Genomic DNA, 21,513 nt, shown 5'->3' on the forward strand with positions numbered 1-21,513 from the left:
TTAACTGAATCCCTGCAGAAAAGCCCATTATCTTAATTCCCCTTTCTTTACTCCAAGTGCCCTCCATAGAAAGTTCTGATCTTAATTTCATCCTTTTGAATAGATGTCTGTATAGAAAATAGGCTTCTTTCAGTTTTAGAGTAGGAGGTAACCTTGGAAATCTTTGATCTAGTTTAAATTCCTCACTTGGGACAGGGTGAGAAGGTGTGGCAATCTTCAAATACTTTTCAGGGCTTTCAAGTGGAAAAGGGATTTGAAATTCTGTCTTATCTCCAAGGCGCAGAGCAAAGAGTAAATGCCCAGAATTGCAGGTACCAAATTTCAACTCTCCAATTACAACTACCTAACATCAGAATAGGCCTCCCTCATAGAGAAGTCTCTCCTAGGAAGATGTCCTAGGAGAGAAAAGTTACATAAAATATATGTGTGCCAGAGAAAGACCACAGCAAACTGTTAAGATTCCTTAACTAAATGGCATTACTAATTCCAAGTTCAGTAAAGTGTTATAGTGAAATTTAAGAGTTCCTGGTTTGATTTAACTTAAAGCTTAGCTTGTGAGACATCCCCAAAAACATGCTGTTAACCCAAATAATGTCAACTCCCGATGAAAGAGATCAGAGTGTGCCCTGTGTGTATGTGCACACTCAAAAGGAAGGAGATTGTGCAGGGAGGCACCTACCTGTTTTCCTGTAACAACTGAAAAATATACCTGGTAGTCAACAAGCTGTTAATCCAAATAATGTCATTTCCCCCATGAAAAGGACCAGTATGTGTGTGTGAGAGAGAATATGAAAGTGGAGGCTATTGGGAGAGCCACTTACCTGCTTCTTGTAACAACTGAAAAATACAACTGGTAGTTTTATTTGAGATTGCAGCTTTTCCTTCCAGGTGATTCTTTCTGGCTGCATTTCCTGCTGTAATCTGGTCCTTGGACTGAAGGAGGACTTTTCCTGGACTATCTAGCAATTCATAGACTTCTTTTGTTTTACCCTCATAGAGTTTTTTACCAATATTCAGCACTGTGGAAATAAAATGGAAACATCAGATTTCAGGGAAAAATTTCCTAATTGAAGACTGAATTATCTAGAATGATGAATCAGGGAACATACAAAGTGGTTAATAATTTTAATAAAAATTCATTCACCTGCATAGAACCTTATACCCTACAAAGTATTTTCACAGGCATCATATTTGATTCACACAATTTTGTGAAAAATTAGAACTATGTAAATAATTACAATTGACCCTTGAGCAATGTGGGGTTTAGGGTTGAAAATCTGCATATAACTTTTACTCCCCCAAATCTTAACTAATAGTTTACTGCTGATCAGAAGATCAACATTATCTGTTAAGAGGTAATGTTAAATGCTTGGGTAACGTGTTTTGTCCGTTATGTGTATCTTATACCATATTCTTACAATCAAACTAGAGAAAATAAAAAAAATTTTTTTTAAGTTTTTTATTTATTTTGAGAGAGACAGAGCACAAGCAGGGGAGGGGCAGACAGAGAGGGGGAGAGAGAATCTCAAGCAGGCTACAGCCTCAGAGCTTTCTGTAGCAGGCAAAATGGCAAAGTTCAGCCAGAAGGGTTTCTTGATGTTTAGTTAATGTGTAAGGAGAGGCACCCCCCACCCACTGAAGTTAGCCCATTTCCAAGAGCCTCTATTTTTTTTTTTTAGTTCACAAGCATGTGCACGAATATGGGAGAGGCAGAGAGACAGGGGTAGAGAGAATCTCAAGCAGGTTCCACACTGACAGCATACAGCCTGATGCTGGGCTTGATCTCACAAACTGTGAGATCATGACCTGAGCCGAAATTAAGAGTTGTACGCTTAACTGATTGAACCACCCAGGTGGTTATTTCTTAATCTTTCTTCCCTATCCTCCACTGTTAATCCTTTCTCCACACTAAGATGTAGGAAATTGTGAGGAAGTGAGTACAAGAGACTCTAATTTTGATGCAGGTCACAGACCTAAAAAAAGTAGACTCTGGTCATTAGAAAGAATGATTTAGATGAAGATCAGAGGTAACAGAAGTTTAAGGACTTAAAATTTCCAAGGGAAGAAATCACCCTCACATTCCCAGAACAAGGACTCATTCTTAGTATTGGCATTTTTTAGTGTCTGTGCGCCAGGTACACTAGAGATATACCAGTAAACAAGAGAGAGTTCTTGTTCTCATGAGACCTGAGCCTGAGGGAAGCTGAAATTAAACAGGACATCATAACAAGTATGATGTAAGAAACAGACTATAGGATCACAGGTTCACAGCAGGCCCACCTAACCTAGTCTAGACATCAGAGAAGAAAGGCTGGAACAAAGTGAGGATTAGGTTGCGATCAGAGGAAGGATAAACACTTAGCCAGAAGAGGAAAAGGGGTAGGTAGTGACGGTGACCATGGGGTAAAACAGTACATGGCAGAACTTCAATATGGTTGGAACACTGTGTGTGCATGCACTGCTATAGGGTAGGGGAAGGAGGTCAGCAGCTGAGAGTAAAAAAGAATGGCAGGAGATAAGACAAGGAAGAATTGGGCAGGGGTAAGATCACCAGCTAGCAGAGGTAACCATTAAACCAGTTACAATTCAATTTAATAGTTGCCACTGCAGGGTACCTAATCTAGAGGATGAATCCCCACCCTATCATAATGTCCTGACTCACTGACAAGGTTTAAAAGGCTCCTCAAGATAGAGCCTCAGCTTAGTGCTCCAACTTCACATTTCTTGATTCCCTTCCCAGAACTCTAACTTCCATGAATGAATTTCTATATCCCACTCACAGGCTTTTGACATGTTCTCTCTTGGCCCAAACATAGTTTCCTTCCCTTGCATTTCACTATTCATTCTTTAGGCCTCATACATCATGTTGATAATGCGTAGATTTTATCCTAAGAACAACCATGTGGCTTTTAAACACTTCAGCAAAATGACAGATTCCTATATTAGAAAGATTATGGCTGCTGCGTGGAAAATGAAATGAGGAAGGGGTGGATGGAAGAAAACTAAAGACTGAAAGACCAGTTAGGATGCTCTTGCAGCAATACAGCCCAAGAAATGTCCTGGTCTAAGGAAAAAGCAGTGATTGAAAGGCTCAAGATATTTAAAAGGTAAAAGTTTTAAGAACCACTCATTCAACATAGGGATAAAAGAGGGGGAAAGTCAAGGATGTTTCCTAGGTTAGCTACAAGGCAAAAGAAAGTTTTTAACTACTGCACCTCCACAATTTAGTTGAATCCATATTTATTACCTAGTTGTTAAACAGAGTAGGAATTTCAATTAATGGATAGAAAAAACATACTCATAGGAGACATATATTACAAGTGCCAAAACGCCTGCTAAGAACTAGCAGATGAATTCAGGAAAGACTGATGACTGAAAATAATTTGTGGCACTGAAATTTAAGAGTCTTGAAATGTATAGAACTTCCACAGAGAGGAGATAAAAAGTCTAGGGCTGTTCCCTCCAGTAAGGGAGCCTCTGGCCACATTTGGTCATGAAATATGAAACACGGCTACTCCAAATTGGGATGTGAGTTAAGTTTAAAATACACAATGGATTTCAAGATGGGGAAAAAAAAGGATGCAAAATAGCACACATTTACAAATATTGATTACATGCGGAAACGATATAGTTTTGGATATACTGGGCTACATATGATATATTTACAATTCATTTCACCTGTTTCATTTTACTTCCTAAAATGTGACTACTAGAAAACATAGTTACATAGAGTTTTACATATTTCTATTGGCACTGTTCTCCTAGACACCGCATAAATGAACACAGATGAGTGAACTTGGTGAATTAACCTAACTGGAATATAGGTATAGGATTCACAAGAGAGAAAAATCAAAGTTAGGGTTGAAGGGATAGGAAGAAAGCAGTATGCAGGAGGTGAAAGGGTCTTCAGACTGAATTTTAATAGCTCTTGGGTTGCCACTGAACATTTTTGAGCAAGGAAGTGCCATTTAGAAATCATAAAAGTGCCATTTGAGAAAGATTAACCTGCCAGTTAGATTCTACCAGTTTGGATGTATGGAAGGAAAAGACCTGTTCTAATACCCTGATTTTATGGAGTTGTTACTCGTTATCATCTGGATCTTTTTGTTTGGTCTCTATATATATTTTTTTACCTAAGTTCAATTTTCTTTGTGGAAGACAATGTACTGACTAGCCAACACAAACAAGTTGGTTCATCATAAATTTAAAAATTGGGCGTGTGGGGAAAAACACACTTAACCAGCATAAATGTCACAAGCTATTTTTCCTGAGGATCTAATCACTCACACATAAAATGATTATGTAACTATAAATGCAAACTAAAGCAAGGCAACTTTTTGCCTGGTGCTTTTGGAGCTCTTCAAAGCCATCATGGCATCAAAAGACTATAAAACACACACACATACAAAATCTGGACAGAAAAAAAGTAAATTTTCAGTAAATTCAATTATTAACTTTAAGGAGATAGCAGGTTATTATTAACCTAATAGGAAAAGCAGGACTTTGAAAAATCCACACGTTTCTGTGATTGTTTTGCAATATCTATTGATTACCAACACGATTTTCAGGCACCTCTCCAACCCCTGACCATTTCTCTTTGTAATCACTCTTTCTCTACTTCGTTTCCTTTCCCCAATCCAGAGTCAGTTCCGAGTATTTCAGAAAGTTCGGAGAGGCCCGGGCGGGCTGGGTTTCCTACGCCTCTCTCGGCGGTGCCTGGGCCACGTGTCCACCCGCCCAGCGGCCTAAAGAGAAGGCTGCAGGGAGACCAGACACCGCCCGGGGGTGGGAGAGGCAGCCAGGAGGGCCGCAGGGCGCGCACGTGTCCGCACCGAGCTCGCAAGCTCCAGGCGGGAGGGCAGGGAGTCCCCGGAATATTCCTGGGGATGCCTGTTACTCACCCTCAGCTGTAGCCATTATCCTGCGTGGGCTGAGGGCAAACGCCGCGCTGGGAACAGAGGCAGGGCTCTGGAAAAGAGGAGTGGTCAGAGAGGCTCACCCGGCGGGGAAGGGAGGGCGGCGCACAGACCCACCCCCGGCCAGGCCTGGTATCCCGCAGCGCAGACTCAGGCTCTCAGCTAGTACCACAGTCCGGAGGAATGCCTGTCGTCTCTGCTGCCCCGGCGGAACTTCGGCTCCGGGAGCTAGCTTTACCCCGAGGCTTCCCGCCGCGCAGACGCAGAGACGCAGGCTTCCCCCCGCCCCTACCACCCCGCGTGGGCGCTGTTCCAGAAGAGGCGAAAAGTGGCGCGCACTGGCGGCCCCTCCCGACTCTACAGAGGCTCGCTGACCAGCCCCCTTCTCCTCAGCCAGAGCGGTTCATAGGTTGGAGCGTACCAAGTAATGACGACCGGGGGAAAGCATGTGCGGAGGAGCATACAAAATTTACATCTTCTGGCAGAGAAATGACGTTAACCCTACTACTTTCATCACCCTAACCTTGGATGTTGGAAAATAACGGAGATTTCCACGTGCAGCAAAAACAGCTCCCCGTAGGGCTCAGGCGGAGGACTAGCTCCACCCTAGGCGTCTGTGACTCCTCCTCTCAACCAAGGAGCCTCTAGCCCCCTCCACGCTCATTGGTGGATACTGAAGGGGCGGGGCAGGGTGGCAGGGGGCGAGCTAATCACGCTTACTTTGGGAAAGCGCGCGCCGCCGCAGTAGCTAGGGTCGTGCGGCTGGGAAGGAAGCGAGCTTGAGGCGTAAGGGCCGAGCGGGCAGCTGGTTGGTGCTCAGGCCGCTGCCGCGGCTGCAGGTCCCTCCACGTGCTTTCGGCAGCGACATGGAGCTGGAGGAGTTGGGAATCCGAGAAGAATGTGGCGTCTTCGGGTGCATCGCCTCAGGAGAGTGGCCCACGCAGCTAGATGTACCGCATGTGATCACTCTGGGACTTGTGGGTCTGCAGCACCGGTGAGCAACCGGCTGAGGGGTGGGGGTGGCGGCGCGTGTGCTGCTTCTTCAGCACAAGCTGTTTCCCGCGGCCCGTGTTAGCGAGCTCGTGCGCGCCTGAGTGCCAGGAGGCCAGACCTCTACTACCTGGATTGGTATCTGCCTGTGGCATCGACTAGGTGGCCAAGGCGTGCGCGGGCACCACCTTGCATCCCTGGACTTATCCCTCTCAAGCCCTAGTGCTGTTCAGGGGCTCCCCTCCTCCCAGTATGCACCCCTCACAAGTCTGGCCAATTTGTTAAGGCTCCGGTTCTCTAGGGTTAGGCGGGTCGGAACTTCTCCCCGACTTAATCTTGCAGAGCCTGGAGCTGCTTTTGAGAAAGGTTTGTGTGGCGTGGCTGCTGGTCCAGGACTTACAACACCTTGAGGTGTTCGCGCGGAGCCTTCAACCCACCACAAGCTTTTGTTTGCAAGGGCAAGGCTGCTGTTGAGCAGACTGGAGATTTGAATGTAGGCACAGCTATGAGAATTTAGGAATTCTAGAGTTCATACCCCCGGAAACAGCTAGTTGATATTCAAAAGGAACTCCCGGTTGTAGATCTCATACAAATTAACTGAAAATAAACCAGTCACAGGAAATAGTGCATCTGAAAAAGATGCACGGGTTTCAGATAATGAAGGAAAAAGGTTGTAAGAAGATGCCAAGAAGTAACTCCCTTCTTTATTTAAAAGGGAGCAGTTCCTGTATGACAGGATACATACAGATTTTTGGTAGATCCCTTTGAGTTAAAAAATAACTTGGCTTCTGTGATCGTTCCGTTTTTTACTACCTGGAATATGCTATAAATCTAGATTTAACATTATCGCTGAAAGTATTACAAAGTTTTCATAAGGCAGTAACTGCAGCAACAACTTTTAGAACATTTAAGCAACTTGGCGATAAACCTTATCAGCAATACGGGAGGAACAAGTATAAATGAATTACAAATGATTTGCTTTCCCTCACCAAACTTGAAATGTAAGTAGTCTTTTTGATCTTTTCAGGGTCGCAAATACTTGAGTTTGTTTCACATCTTGCTCACGCCTCCTTAAATGCTGAGAGTGACTTAGAGTCTGGGAGGAATCAAAAAGAATATTTTTAACTTGAATGACTCTAACTTGGATACTTGTGGGTTGACCGTAATAGAAATCTTGTCTTAAAATACTGTACATTTTTTTGAGAAGATTAGATACAGAATCTAAGGAAAAACTAAAATCTACTTATATGGTAGTGCAGAGCAACATTAGTTTATAACATCTTAGGATAAGTTATTGTGGATATTCTCTGAAGGTAAGAGGTGTGCAGAAACGAGGGATGTTTATAGAGTTGCCTGGCAGTCTGTGGGAGACCAATGAACTGACCTTGATTTTTTTTTTTAATTATTTACTTTTTAACTAAAATAACTCAGAATGTTCATCTTCAGTCTCTCCTTTAAATATGTGCTGGAAGAAAAAAGGACTTTTTTTTTCAAGTGAATACAACTTGATTCCTAGCTACATGCACTTTTCTGTAGTTGCTTTTATGTGAAAGCATTATGCAGTTAGACAATACAAGATAAGAGCAATAAAAATGTAATTATAATAGAGCAATAATAAATGGATTCTATGAGACTGCTCATTTGGCCAAGTAAATCTTTGTTAACTTGGTTTTGAAGATTGACCTTGTGATGTTTTCAATAACAGTGGCAAGGAACCCAGTAGCTTCTGAGGCACAAATATATTAATGGAAAACTGTTTAAGATTTTCCTTGTGTAGGCATAGAATCATTAAGGGGCACTGAGGAGGCTGTTCCTCTCCCATAATTTTATCCAATTCAAAATTTTGAATTAGCAGAAGTCCCTACTCTTTAGAGGAACTGACTCGGATTGGAAGAATATCTCCCTAATGTCTTAAAGATAAAATCTACTCTGAACTAGTAGGTAGGGCTCAGAGATTAAGAACTGATGTTTTTCAATGACATTGAATCAAGGAACATTAGAACTGGATGCCTTAGATAGGTTATCATAGTTTAGTATATAGTAGAGTTAGTTATATACACTGTACACTGGCAAGCGGTGGTCCGTTGCAGAGGTGTGTACCTCCTCACCTACTTCCACTCAATCGTTAGTTGTTTTAAAACCACAGTAGTAACAATTCTATTGTTGGAATTTTTTTTTCCTTTTTGATGAAGGAATTTATTTCTCATGCATTATCTTTTTAAATCATGGAATCTAGAAGGTGAGATTGTTATCACTTTTGCATTGTATTTGGTTCTGTTTTTGTCTTAGGCATAATCTGATCTAAAATATTTAGTTTTGGGGATAATAGTGTACCTGAAAGTTATAATATGTATTTCATGTAAAAACAAATAGAACATCAATCACTAGATAGTCATGCACTGGATACTTAATCCAGATGGGTTCATCCAGAAGTACTTTCTTTCTAGTAGTTCTGGCTATTTGCAGATTTATTCCATAGTTCTACCTTCCGTCAAGGGGAATTTTAATTTAACATTTTCAGTGTCCTCTTCAGCTGTAAACTGTGTGCCTGTGTCTTCATGCCACATACATTTAATCACCACATGCTTTTTCAGTTCTAAAAACTATGTTTCAGTGGTTTGCAGAGTTCTGAACAAACCACACACACCTTTGTAGATCACACATTTTCGTGTTTAAGGGGCACCTGGGTGGTTCAGTTGGTTAAGCATCTGACTCTTGATTTCAGCTTAGGTCACTATCTCATGGTTTATGAGATCAAGCCCTGTGTCAGGCTCCTTGTGCTGTCAGCCCCTCCCCCCACTCATGCTGCACTTGCTGTCTCTCAAAATAAATAAATTTTAAAAAAAGAAATTTTCATGTTTAAACCACAGGCATATTTTCTGGAGGCTAGAATGACATGGACGTATTTTGAAGATTCCATGAAAGGAATTATTAAAGTTTCATAGATTTATCCGATGAATCAACTAGTTCGCCTTTTCTTGGTTAATTAGGAGATGAAAATGCCTGCTCTTTCAGTGACTTATAATTTCCCTGGGTTAGGAATTGAACCCTACAACTGATAAACATTTTCATACTTCTAAAAACTTTGAGATTTACCTGATGAAGTTGGATCACGTAGGGGGTCTCCTGTCTGTAGAAACATTCTGTAGAATCTTTTCGTTGTGTTATGCTCTGAGGAAACCGATTTGCAGTGATCTCAGGAGCAGTTTTCTTAAGAGATACAGACACTGGTTCTGTAAACAGAGCATATAACATTATCACTGGAAAGGCTACTTGTGAGAAAGATGCACTCAGACAACCTTTATGGAATTAGTTTCCATTTATCTTCATTTAGTTTGTTGGAGTACACAGGAATAGATTGTCAGAGAACTTACTTTGAGTTGCCAAATTTAAGGCTGGTAATAACTTTATTTTGATATTCATCTCTTAGTAATAATGACCAAATATGTCACATTTCTATATCCTTGGTTGGGGAAGTGACTTATGTTAAAACTGTCCTTGCTAATTTTTCCAGTCTTTGGTTTTGAAAGACTTTAATTCAATTACTTTTATAATTTAATGATTCTCAGTTTTCAGTCATAAGTGTTTTAAACTTTTCCAGTTATAATTTTTATTTATAACTTTGCTTTTTGCATTAGTTTGAAGCAGAATTTATCTATCCCTAAAAGAGTTTCAAAGTACCACTGCTTTTTCATTCTGGTCAATATTGGAAATAACATTGAGACTTGGGAAATCTAGTCCTAGGTTTCCTAGCAACATCAACTTGATCTTGGGCAAGTCTCCTAACTTCTGAGTCTGTGTTCTCATCTGTTGGGCTAGACTTATGTACTTACAGGTTCAATGGGCAAAATCCAGTGGGTTGGAAATGATACTTTTGTGTGGTTAGCCCTTAGCAATTTTCCTTTTCCTAGTTACATCAGTTTGATCTTGGGCAAGTCTCCTAACTTCTGAGTCTGTTTTGTCATTCGTTGGGCTAGACTTACGTACTTACAGGTTCAATGGGCAAAATCCAGTTGGTTGGGAATAATATTTTTGTGTGGTTAGCCTTTAGCAGTTTTCCTTTTCAGTAGCATATACACTATAGGGCATAGGAAAAGTTCAGGCAACTCATCTGACTTGGACTTTAGGTCCAAAAATAGAGAATAATATTTTCACCTCACTTGAGATAATAAGGGTCGTGGAGAGTAGGGAGGTTCCAGTTATTATCTAATACTTTATTCGAAAAATACTTAAGCTTCTGTTGTGTATATATAAGGCCCTGTGGTCAGTGCTAGGAATACTGTACTTCACAGGGCCAATGTGGTCCCTGGACCTCACAGAGAGGGAATGTTAGCCAGATGGTTCAAGAGCACAGACTTTTCTATGCCTCTATTTCCTTCTCTATAAATTGTGTATAATGATAGCACCTACATCTTAGAGTTGTGGTAGGAAGTAAATGCATTAATATACGTAAAGTACTTAGAAGAACTGTACCTAGATATATGTATACCTGTGACCTTCCGTCCAACTCCTGGGTATGTACTCTCTAGGAATGCATACATATGTTTACTGGAAGACAGGTACAAGAATTTTTATAGCATTATTTGTAATAGTCCCCATCTGGAAACAATGGAAATGTCCAAGAGTGGAATGGATAAAGAAGGTGGTGGTATGTATATTCATATATGGAATATTCAGCAGTAGTGAAAAAGCAAACTCCTACTACAAGTAAAATCATGATGAATCTCACAGTGTTTAGTCAAAGTAGCTTGACATTAACACATACCAGAAAAGTAAGAACATCTTGTATGATTCCAAATTTAATCTATGGTAATAGAAGTCAGAAGAATGATAACCTTTATAGGGGCTAGCAAGATGATTAATGACTGGGTGTAATGTTTTATATCTTGAGTTGAGTGATAGTTGTATGGGTGTGTTCACTTTGTAAATATTAAGCTGTTAAACTATTTGTATATACTCAAAATAATTTGATAGATTATAAATCTATAAAATGCTGAAGTTGGATTATCCTAAAGATCCAGAGAGATGCAGTGATTTGCTCTGTGTTGAGTTATTAGTGTCAAAGAGAAATTAGAACTCAGGTTTTCTGAGTCTCAGTCCAGTGCTTTTTCCTCTATTCTGCACTTTTTTTTCTTTCATATGCTATACTACCTCGTATTACCTTTTCTGACAGCTGTAATGAGTCAGTTTGGAATTATAGCTCACATAATTAATTTGACTTATTTGTAGAGTTACTAAAATGTTACACCCTCTACTAACTACCTTTAGAGAAAACTAAAATTCCAGATTTACTACTTTGTGGGTTTTTTTCCTTTTCTATCCCAGTATTCTGATAGCAATCATTGCAAATAGTAATTTAAAGGCTCATGATGAATGGACAGTTGTGCAGAAATTTCTGACTCTGGGAAATTTTCCATTTACTCTGTTACTTTCACTCTTAATGAGCTATGAAAGAAATCATTGCTCAGTCTTTTTTGCTCTCACACAGCTTATAAACATTATATTTAGTCTAAACTGTCAAGGACAGGAATAAGTATCTTTTATCAGGAAAAAGCAATGGAAGTTTTTTTCAGTGTGGAAGAACTTGGCATTTCTCAAGCTCTTACCATCTTCATGTGCTTTTCTTTTGATGCTCAGAGTTCTTGGGTTTTTGGCGTGACCTTCAAAAAATTCTTAAAAGAACATAGGAAAAGAATCATTATATGACATTTAAAATACATTGGCTTTCCAGATTTGAGTTCAGTAAAGTAAGAATATCAAAGCAGTTGGACAAATGAAGAATGAGTTTAAGAATTAGGAATATTTTGGTATAAGGTTTGGAAAGAAATTGAAATTCTTTACTTAAATTTATTGGGTCATTTGAACATACAGTAGTGTGAGGGTTTTATTTTTGAGGAATTTTTTACTACGTTACAATACAAAGAAAAAGTTAAGAGAAATTTTATTTTAAAAAGTCAATTTCAAGGTTACCATGTTTCCATTTGGCAGTTCTGAGAGCTGGTCCTCTTAAGATGCAGTCAACTTCTTCATAAAATCTCATTTTTCTTTGAGGGTTGCCATTTTTCTTTTGTAAAACTCTGTATTCATATTTTAAATTTTTGTATTTGGTACGACATTGTTTCCAGTCTCTGTCTATTCCAAACTGCATTAGTCTTCTGGCAATTTCCTCAAATATTTCTTTGTTTCTTGTGGCCCTTTCAAGCGTTTGCTTAATTTTTTCATCAGACCATATGTGTATAAGCGCTCTGACCTCATTGTCACACCAGTGTTTTCCAGCCTCTGTGTCGCTCACTGTTATAATCTGTAAATGATTTTTAGCATCTTCTAAAGGAATATGATTACCTATAAATCAATGTGATTTACAATTATACAAACTTATAGATAAATCTTGTATTTGAATATCATTCATTTAAAACAACCTGGATTGACATAAAGCACTGAGAAATATAATGATTTCAATGTGAGGGTCAAATCTTTTTCATATGTTCATATTCAAATAAGATTTTAAAAATTATAAGGCAGATTAATCTCCAATGTTGGTGAGAATAATTTAGCTGCTTTTCATCAATAGGTAATCTTCGCTGGATTTTTACAAATAGGAGAGTCTTGGTGTAACTTCTTAAACTGTATATATATATTAGCTTTAAATACAAAAAAAATTTTTTTTAATTCAACAATTTAGAACCCTGTACCTGACCCAGTGATACTCTGTAGTGCTGTGGGGCTGTCCACCTCTTCTGAGGCTGTACTTACAGTGTCTTCCTCTGTTAGAAAGCAAAGAAAAGAGCAGTGTATATTTGTTGTTCACAAAACTCAAATTTACTTTTGCAATTGAAGATTATACTGAGAAAATAGTAATGCTGGATTCCACCATCAAAACTGTAACCTCATAGCCAAGAACATTTGTTATCTCTAACCAAATTTTAAAATGCCTTTGTAGGATTCACCACCTTGAAAATCTTGGAAGTATTCTGCCTTAAAAGTCTCAAGGCACAGTATACAGTATTTGGGAATATGATAGCACTTTTAGACCCAATTTTGTAATATGTTTCATTGTTGTATTTTAATGCTTGACAAAGAACTTAAATCTCTTTTTCATTTGATCCTCATTGTAACTGAGAATGATCCTTTCTGCAATACATATAAACAGAGAAAAGACCTTAAAATTAAGTGGTCTGGGGCACCTGCATGGCTCAGTCGATTAAACATCTGATTTTTGATTTTGGCTCAGGTCACGGTCTCACGGTTCTTGGGTTCGAGTCCCACGTGGGGTTCTGTACTGACTACACACAGAGCCTGCTTGGGATTCTCTGTCCCTCTCTCTCTGCCCCTCCCCCACTCATGCTGTCTCTGTCTCTCTCAAAATAAATAAACTTAAAAAAAAAGGATTAAGTGGTCTTAGCAATTTTCATGTTGAGAGGTTAACAGCAGACAGGTAAATATTTTAAGGAACTGATGGTGCTTAGCTTGGTAAATATACATTTATTGTAGTGTAGCTCTGTACATATAGAATGTTTATAAGTCTGCTGTAGTTTGGGGAAAGCTCTTCCTTATATGCATATGTTGGATTGCTGTATTGATGCTATGATAGTTTTCTTTCCCTCCTGTACTTTCCTATACATTGGGACATTATTATTTTTTTTAATTTGGGGTGCCTGGGTGGCTCAGTCTGTTAAGTGTCTGACTTGGCTCAAGTCATGATCTCACGGTTGGTGAGTTCAAGCCCTGTATCCATCTCTCTGCCCTTCCCCTGCTCATGCTCTCTCTCTCTCTCTCTCTCTCTCTCTCTCTCTCTGTCAAAAATAAAACATTAAAAACATTCTGTGTTACTACTATTGTCTGTGCTGTTGCTTGTAATGATTGTTGTAAAACTGGATAAAACTACACAGTGTTTTGTTTTTTTTAAATTTTTTTCATTTATTTTTGAGAAAGACTACAAGCAGAGGAGGGGCAAAGAGAGAGGGAGACAAAGAATCTGAAGCAGGCTGCAGGCTCTGAGCTGTCAGCACAGAGCTCGTGGTTCGAATCCACGAACCATGAGATCATGACCTGAGCCGAAGTCAGACGCTCAACTGACTGAGCTGCCCAGGTGCCCCCAGTAGTTATTACCAATAGACAAGTGAGGCCAGAGGTGGTTAGGGGGCCTATAAGCTTATGCAGCAATAGCTATGTGGAGATTTATATGAGGATAGGACCAGATCTTCTTATTTTAAGGACATGTTTTTACAGTAAGACTAGAATGAATTTTAGCTTTTACCAACATTAAGACCTTCAATAACAGGTTGTATTTTGGAGCCACAAAGGCTACCTAATAGGCTACTTTTTTTTTAATTGAAATTTTTATTGAGATAATTGTAGATTCACATGCAGTTGTTAGAAATTAATAGAGATCCCTTCTACACTTGGCCCAGTTTTCTCCAATGGTAACATTTTGTTAAACCATAATATACTAATAAATGAAGGGTATTGACATTGATACAGTTCACTATTCTGATTCAGATTTCCCCTTTTACTTGCACTCACTGTGAGTTATGTATATGTATTATATTTTATAATAATTTTATCACCTTGTAGGTTCATGTCACCACCATCAAGGTCAAGATAATCAAGGGTTCCAACACCATAAGGATCCCTCTGGTTGCCCTTTTATTTTTTAAAGTTTATTTATTTTGAGAGAGAGAGAGAGGGTATGCTTGAGTTGGGGGGAGGAGGGGGCAGAGAGGGAGAGAGAATCTCAAGCAGGCTCTGCACAGACAGCACTGTCTGCGCAGAGCCCCACAAGGGGCTCCATCTCATGAACTGGGAGATCATGACTGAGCCCAAATCAAGAGTCAGATGCTTAACCAATTGAGCTACCCAGGTACTCCTGGTTGCCCTTTTATAACTAGACTTACCTTCTTTCATCCATGCCTAAGCCATTCTCCCACCCTCACCCCACTGGCTACTTTTTGGAGAGCACAAGTCCAAGGTAAATTTTGGCAAACCTTATTTCAACAGAATCTGAATTTATAACATTTTACCTAAGTGACTAAAACCATCAGTTCTAGGCTCAGGCACATGTCCTACTTCTGGGTTATGGAAATATTAACAGATATTAGGTGTCCCATAGAAATTTTGAGTAGTTAGTCCCAGAAAATAAGATGTCATATTGGAGAGTGGTAGTGTGGAAATCCCTACACTTAGCATATTTTAAGGAAAGAGAAGCATTTAGTTTTTATTATGTTTCTATCCCAACTGATACACTGCCATTCACTTCTCACACTCACTACCTGGAGTTAGCTAGCATCAGACTCTACAGCTTTAAGGGCTCACTCTTGGTTAAAACTGCCCTTACATCACATGCCAGCCACAACTTCAGCTGACTGGCTACAAACTTAGGTGATGCCGTAATCCCCTCAGGTTTGATAATTTGCTAGAACAACTCCTAGAATTTAGGAAAGTCCTATTAGGATTACAGTTTTATTATAAAAAATAGGACTCAGGAACAACCAAATGAAGATCCACATAGGGTAAGGTCTGGGAGGGTCCTAGATGCAGAGTCTCCATGCCCTCTCCCTGTGGAGTCAGGGCCTGTCACTCTCCCAGCACATCAGTGTGTTCACCAACCAGGAAGCTCTTCTAAGCCAGTTTTTATTGACATGATTATGACGTGATTAATTAAATCATTGGCCACATGATTGAACTTAGTCTCCAAAGTTACTTCCCTGCTAGAGGTCAGGGTGGCCTAAAATTCCAACCCTCTTAATCCCAAGGTTTGTCGTTTTGGTGACCAGTCCTATCTTGAAGCTCTTTAGAAACCCAGCTTGGAACACCTCATTAAAATAAACATTCTTTTTCTGATTTCAGCTCAGGTTGTGATCTCTGGGTTGGTGAGTTGCAGTACCGCATCTGGCTGTCTCTGGTCTGCACAGAGCCGGCTTAGGATCCTTTGTCCCCCTCTGTCTTTTCCCCTCCCTGCTCACGTGTGCGTGCTCTCTCTCAAAAATAAACATCAAAACAAATTTTTAAAATAAATAAATAAAAAAGACTTTCACCACTGGAAATTCCAAAGGTTTTTGAAGCTCTGTGTCAGGAACTGGGGACAAAGACCAGATTTTAATTTTTTAAAGATTTTAAGCCATCTCTCAGGTCACACCTTTGTAATTATCAAGTTGCCTATATTTATCAGCTTACCTAGGTCTGAACTTTCTTTTTTTCATACTTATAATTTTTGGGTTTTCTGAAATTTTAACCATCACATCTTTATTGGGTTCTTCTGTTGGATTAAAAATTTAAAGGTTCTCAGTATTGTGGTTCATGTGATCAAAGTACATTAGCTTATGATAATTTTACTGCTAAGATTACCCAAATTGCGTGCAAAATTTACCAAACTTTTTAAATATTTAATTTAGAAGAAAATTATTCCCAATTTTTGTTTTAATATAAATAAACCAAAATAAATGAATTTGAGAAAATAAACTTGGAATAGCCTCTGAGTTACTAACAATAGATAATTTAGTGCCCTCTGCTGGCCATCACATTGTTAATTTTTGTGAAATTGTGGGGATAGTGAATCATATTTTAATTTTGGAGATATGTTTTACCACATCCAAAAAGAAAATAGATCATTTCAAGATTCTTCTTAAGAGAACAGTGTAGTCTTTCACTTCTGATTTTTAAGCTGATGATAAGAGTGGTCTCTAATAGGATATATATGTATGTATGTATGCATGCATGCATGCATGCACGCCTGTCTCCACCCCTCAGAGCCGGAAGCAATCTACCTTTGGCTACCCCTACAAGAAAGCAGTGACTTGCAAGAATACCCAGATATTGAAGTATTCCAACTCATATAAATAGGCACTGATACTGGAGATGAATTTAGTCAATTTTAGGTCTATTCAGAAGAGATAGGTAACGCACAAGATTGTCAAACACAGATTTCTCTTCCAGCACCGTTTTCCTGGTAACATTCTGATTGCTTTTATACTCCCTTGCCTGTGCCTCACGTGGGGGGAAAAATAAATTTATTTTAGATGCAAAGAAGTAGTTATTCAATTTTCATGGGCCATTTCTTCTTATTTATTGTAATAGATTAGGCATAGCCCACGAGTTCTGTGATTCTTCCCAGTGGTTAACTTCTTTCATATGGCATTAGTCATGCATTTTTTAAAGTGATAATTGGAATGGCTATTTTTTCTCACCTAAATGGAATCAGACTGGATTTGATGTATTACTTTCTTCAGCCCTCTGCTGGTCTTATTCTCTAAATAAGACAACCTAGCTGTGGTTTTCAACCCTGGCTGTGCTTGATGATCTTACAAAAATATAGGTACCTGAACCCATCCTATAACCTACACTAGACCAAAATCTCCAGGAGTTCTAAATAGGGAACTAAGTAGTTATCTAGAATCCGGGAGGTCCACAGCTCTAGGTAGATTTTTATCTGAAATAAGAAGGAATCTCCTGGCATACATTTAAGATGGGAAAAAAAAAATTAACCTTTAGGAGATCAGTTTTATGACCAAGGGTCAATGTTAACAATATGGGGCAATAGCAACTCAGATTACAATATTTCATTAGTAGAATATATAAAATCAAAATAAAATGACCTCTACCTATTTTTACAAGAATGTTTATGACTTTATTGTGTTTTTGTTTTTAAATTTTTTTTTAATATCCATTTGTTTTTGAGAGAGAGAGAGATGGAGAGAGATGGAGCGCAAGTGGGAGAGGGGCAGAAAGAGGGAGACAGAATCTGAAGCAGGCTTCAGACTCTGAGCTGTCAGCCAGAGCCTGATGCAGGGCTTGAACCCATGTGAGACTATGACCTGAGCTGAAGTTGGACAACCGACTGAGCCACCCAGGTGCCCCTATTGTGTTCTTGTTTTTAAAGAAAGGTATTTGATGTGAATTTTTATCCTGAAGATAAATATTCGTATCTTTATACCTCAGTACAAAATCTTCTAAATAGTACAGTGGCAATTTGTGCCTCAATAGTTGTGCATTGCAGTTGTGCCTAAAGTTCTTACCTGTTTAAATTTTTTCCTTATGCATTTAGCTGCTGGGATTCTTATGGGTTTATACCTTTGCTTTTATTTTCATGGGAAAGTTTAAAATAAATTAACTTCTAGAATGACCGTAAATATTTCCTGTTTCACATTTTCTAAACATATTCCAAATTAACATATAAGCATACCAGACAGTTTTTAAAAACCCTCTCAGTTTTTATCTGGCTGAATGTTTTCCTTTCACATATAAAAAATTATCTTGAGGTAATTGGACTTAAGTGAGTCCAGAGGACTAACGAGCTAAAATCTTCTGAATGCCAAGGTTCTTAACTTTTTCCATGGAAATCTTTCTATCTCACTAAACACAATCGGATTTTAACTTTTTTTTTGTTTTTCTTTTTCCTTTTAATGACAAGAGTCATTGCTGTGATGCCCTGAGAAACCTTAGGAGCACAGTTTTGTTTACCTTTGTTATCGTACCCCTAGTCAGCTGCATGTTCCTATCGTGTTAGTCTCCTTAATTTCTCCCTATTTCCACCTTCCACTGTTCTAGCAGCTTTCGTTTCTCCCACTGAGCTTTTAATCTACCATCTCTGATAAATCAGACAAAGAAGTTTGCCAAGGGTGTGGGGAATTTGATTACCTGGTTTGTTAATCAATATGATCTTTACATTTTCCAAGGTTGTATGAATCTTTGAACTATGTGCAAGGTCTGTGATGGCTAGGCTTTTGTTTGAGGGCCTGGTGATCCCCTCATCCCTCATTTTGGTTTGTGTAAAAGGCAAACAGTCAAATAGGAAGCACTTACTTTGCTCTACCCCCTTAGTATTCTTTACCATAGGGCAGTATTTCTTAAACTTAAGCATGCATAAGTTCTCAGACAGTGCTGATGCTGCTACACTTTGAGAATAACAGCCATAGGGAACGTTATGGGTCATTAATCGTTTTCACCTTCCATTTTTGCATTTTGTAAATATGAGTATTATTCTTCGTATAATGTTATAACTTCGTATATGTTCTTAAAGCGTCTTACAGTATTTTAGTTATTGTAGCATCTTATTATACTATTATATATAAAATATAATTATAAAACCCATCATAAAGGCCCCATCCTTGTGACCTCATCTAAACCTAATTAACTCCCAAAGGTCCCGTCTCCAAATGCTCTTGCATTTGTTGATACGACTTTAGGAGTGACATATTTCAGTCCATAGCAACATCATATAATAACATCTTATGTATTTTTTCACACGCAAAACCAAAAAAAAATGTTGTTTTACCTGTGCCAGGACTTTGTTTTACTTCTCTCTCTCTTAGGTCTTCTGACATATTACTGACTAAATCATCTTCAGCTGCTTCTCCAGCAATGACTGTGTGAACATAGTGGGATATATGGTGATTTGGTTTTATTCACTTTCAGGATTGTGTTTTAAACTCTAATATGTTATTTACCCTTTTACAGTGAGCCTGGTGCTAAATACTGTAGTTGTTTCCTTTTCTCTAATTTAGATTCCCCACTCTTAAAAATCTTTCAGTCGTAGGTCCCTGTAGATACCTGGTGTTGTAAGTCTGTAGCTAGACTTACAGACTCATAACTGATGGAATGATCATTGTCTGCAATTACTGTATGAACAGAATCATGCTGCTGCTGTTGGGCTACTTTATCACTAGTCATTTTATTTTTCATGGGATAGATGTATATAGTTCTCTAGCAGACCGGTTTCTTTTTTCTTCCCAACAAAAGATTTTAGTACTTCTCACCACCATTTCTCAGTCCTAACTCTGTCATTGCCTCTCTTTCCCCTAGACACACACTCACACTCTAGGAATTAAGACTCCATTGTTTAAGCCAGATATTAAGATCTAGAAACTTTATGGTTAGTAGAGGTCTTTAAGAACATTTTGTCAAGTGTAGAGGAGATACTTGGTTTAGGATTCCACAAAGACTGAGCTAGAACTTGGATTTCCTGACTCCTGGTCTAGAACTCATCCAATTTATTTCATGCTATCATATCTTTTTGTGTATTGTATCTTAATCCTTTGTATTAAACTCATTTTAAAGAATTTTATGATATGTCCCAGAAGAACCACACTTCAAAGACATTCTCATGGGTTTTGTATTTTTCTAAGTTCTTTAATGTCCTTTTCCTGTTCACTCACAATTTTACCATAGTTGATATGAAAAGTTGCTTTAATTTCTGCCATCTAGAGTTGCATTTTTACTTTATTAAAATTGGTCTATTTTTAAACTTGTGGAAATCCAATTTTATTTCATCCTTTTTTTATAACTGTACTGTTCTCTATGTCCTGGAGGAGATTGATTATACATTCACTCTGTTTCATGATAAATTCAACAATTAGCTTATTGAATAACATTTAGTGAAACCTATTTAACTTAGATTATATACATGTTATCATGCTACTGACATTTTATGTGATGTAACCTGATGTTAAGATTACTTTTGTCTTCCTACCTGTCCGATCCTCTTCTCTTTTTACATTGGCACATCCTGTGGCTTGTTCTCCATCTTGGAATTCCTGTTCTTGTGATTTTTCTGTTTTATTGTGTCCCAAAATGGCATCCAGCTCAGTAAAAAATTTCATACTCTTAGTTATTCCTTGGTCTTGAGCCATTCTTACAATCTTATATTCATGTTTTAAGTTTTTGTACTTTGTTCTGCACTGTTTCCAATCTCTCTCTATTCCAAATTTCTGAAGCTTCGCAGCAATTTGTTCAAATATCCTTTTATTTCTCACTGTTCCCTCCAGTTGTTGTTGTATTCTTATATCAGACCAGATGCCTATTAGAGCCCTAATTTCTGGCACAGTCCAGTGTTTTCCTCCTTCATTTGCTACAGTTGGAATAAAAGTTGGATTAATAGGGGGTTCCATAATTGATGTAGAGTTACCTGTATCAGGTGGGGAGGGAAAGATATATATATATATATACATATATATATATACATATATATACACATATATATACATATATATATACATATATACATATATATATATGGTTACATAAGATAAATAATTAGATGCATCTTTAATAAAGAAAGACATTTTCTCCATGGGAGATGGAATACAAATCACAGCTTAGCTTTCCTCTGAAACTAATGGATAAATGAAGTACAGAACCTTAATCTGTTTGTTGTCATGTTAGTGACTGGCTTTAATACAGTTGTTTTTAATTAGTCACATTTTGATCATGTTTTTTTCTCTATCATTCCTTACCCGTCCATCCCACTCCTTTGGTCTGTGGTGTGTATTTAACTATATAGTGAACATTGAATACATAATTTTATAATATTGACTTGTAGAAAGCAATGCAATTAGAAAATGGCTTGTTGAGAACAGTTTATTTTTTTTTATTATTTTTTGGTGATAAGATAGGTGGGAGCAATTATCTCCTCTTCCTTTTAATCTAATGATTTCCATTGGCTACATATCAGTATCTCCTGGGGAGCTTTTATAAATCACTACTTCACTGCTAACCCCACCCCTCATCCCCGGATTGTGATTCTAGTGTGCAGTCAGGATTGGGAACCAAGACTATTCATGAATGAAGGGTTGGAAGAGGCATATTACAACAATTGGTGCTTCTTACTCCTCAT

General features: G+C 38.4%; 2 protein-coding genes across 9 annotated transcripts in view; one reads left to right on the top strand and one right to left on the bottom strand.

Moving 5' to 3' along the window:
• Positions 1-21,513, bottom strand: part of PAICS (phosphoribosylaminoimidazole carboxylase and phosphoribosylaminoimidazolesuccinocarboxamide synthase) — a 47,491-nt gene that overhangs the window by 20,381 nt on the left and 5,597 nt on the right. Inside the window, exons 3-10 of one of the 8 annotated variants that reach the window (XM_053217333.1) lie at positions 20,371-20,748; positions 19,177-19,266; positions 12,599-12,670; positions 11,877-12,248; positions 11,513-11,578; positions 9,003-9,139; positions 4,902-4,968; positions 822-1,019 (exon numbers count right to left, since the gene is read on the bottom strand). In XM_053217333.1, coding sequence (XP_053073308.1) covers positions 822-1,019; positions 4,902-4,968; positions 9,003-9,139; positions 11,513-11,578; positions 11,877-12,248; positions 12,599-12,670; positions 19,177-19,266; positions 20,371-20,748 — 1,380 coding nt within the window. Of the gene's footprint in view, positions 1-821; positions 1,020-4,901; positions 4,969-5,337; positions 5,357-5,439; positions 5,459-9,002; positions 9,140-11,512; positions 11,579-11,876; positions 12,249-12,598; positions 12,671-19,176; positions 19,267-20,370; positions 20,806-21,513 lie in introns of those variants that run through there. The other 7 variants (XM_027057223.2, XM_015068536.3, XM_053217334.1 and 4 more) reach the window with 7 other exon arrangements.
• PPAT (phosphoribosyl pyrophosphate amidotransferase) overlaps positions 5,638-21,513 on the top strand; it is a 35,357-nt gene continuing 19,481 nt past the window's right edge. Inside the window, exon 1 of the mRNA XM_015068537.3 lies at positions 5,638-5,910. Coding sequence (XP_014924023.1) covers positions 5,783-5,910 — 128 coding nt within the window. The 5' untranslated portion in view covers positions 5,638-5,782. The remainder of the gene's footprint in view (positions 5,911-21,513) is intronic.

Source organism: Acinonyx jubatus, chromosome B1 (assembly GCF_027475565.1).
Source record: "Acinonyx jubatus isolate Ajub_Pintada_27869175 chromosome B1, VMU_Ajub_asm_v1.0, whole genome shotgun sequence".
Lineage (NCBI taxonomy): Eukaryota > Metazoa > Chordata > Mammalia > Carnivora > Felidae > Acinonyx > Acinonyx jubatus.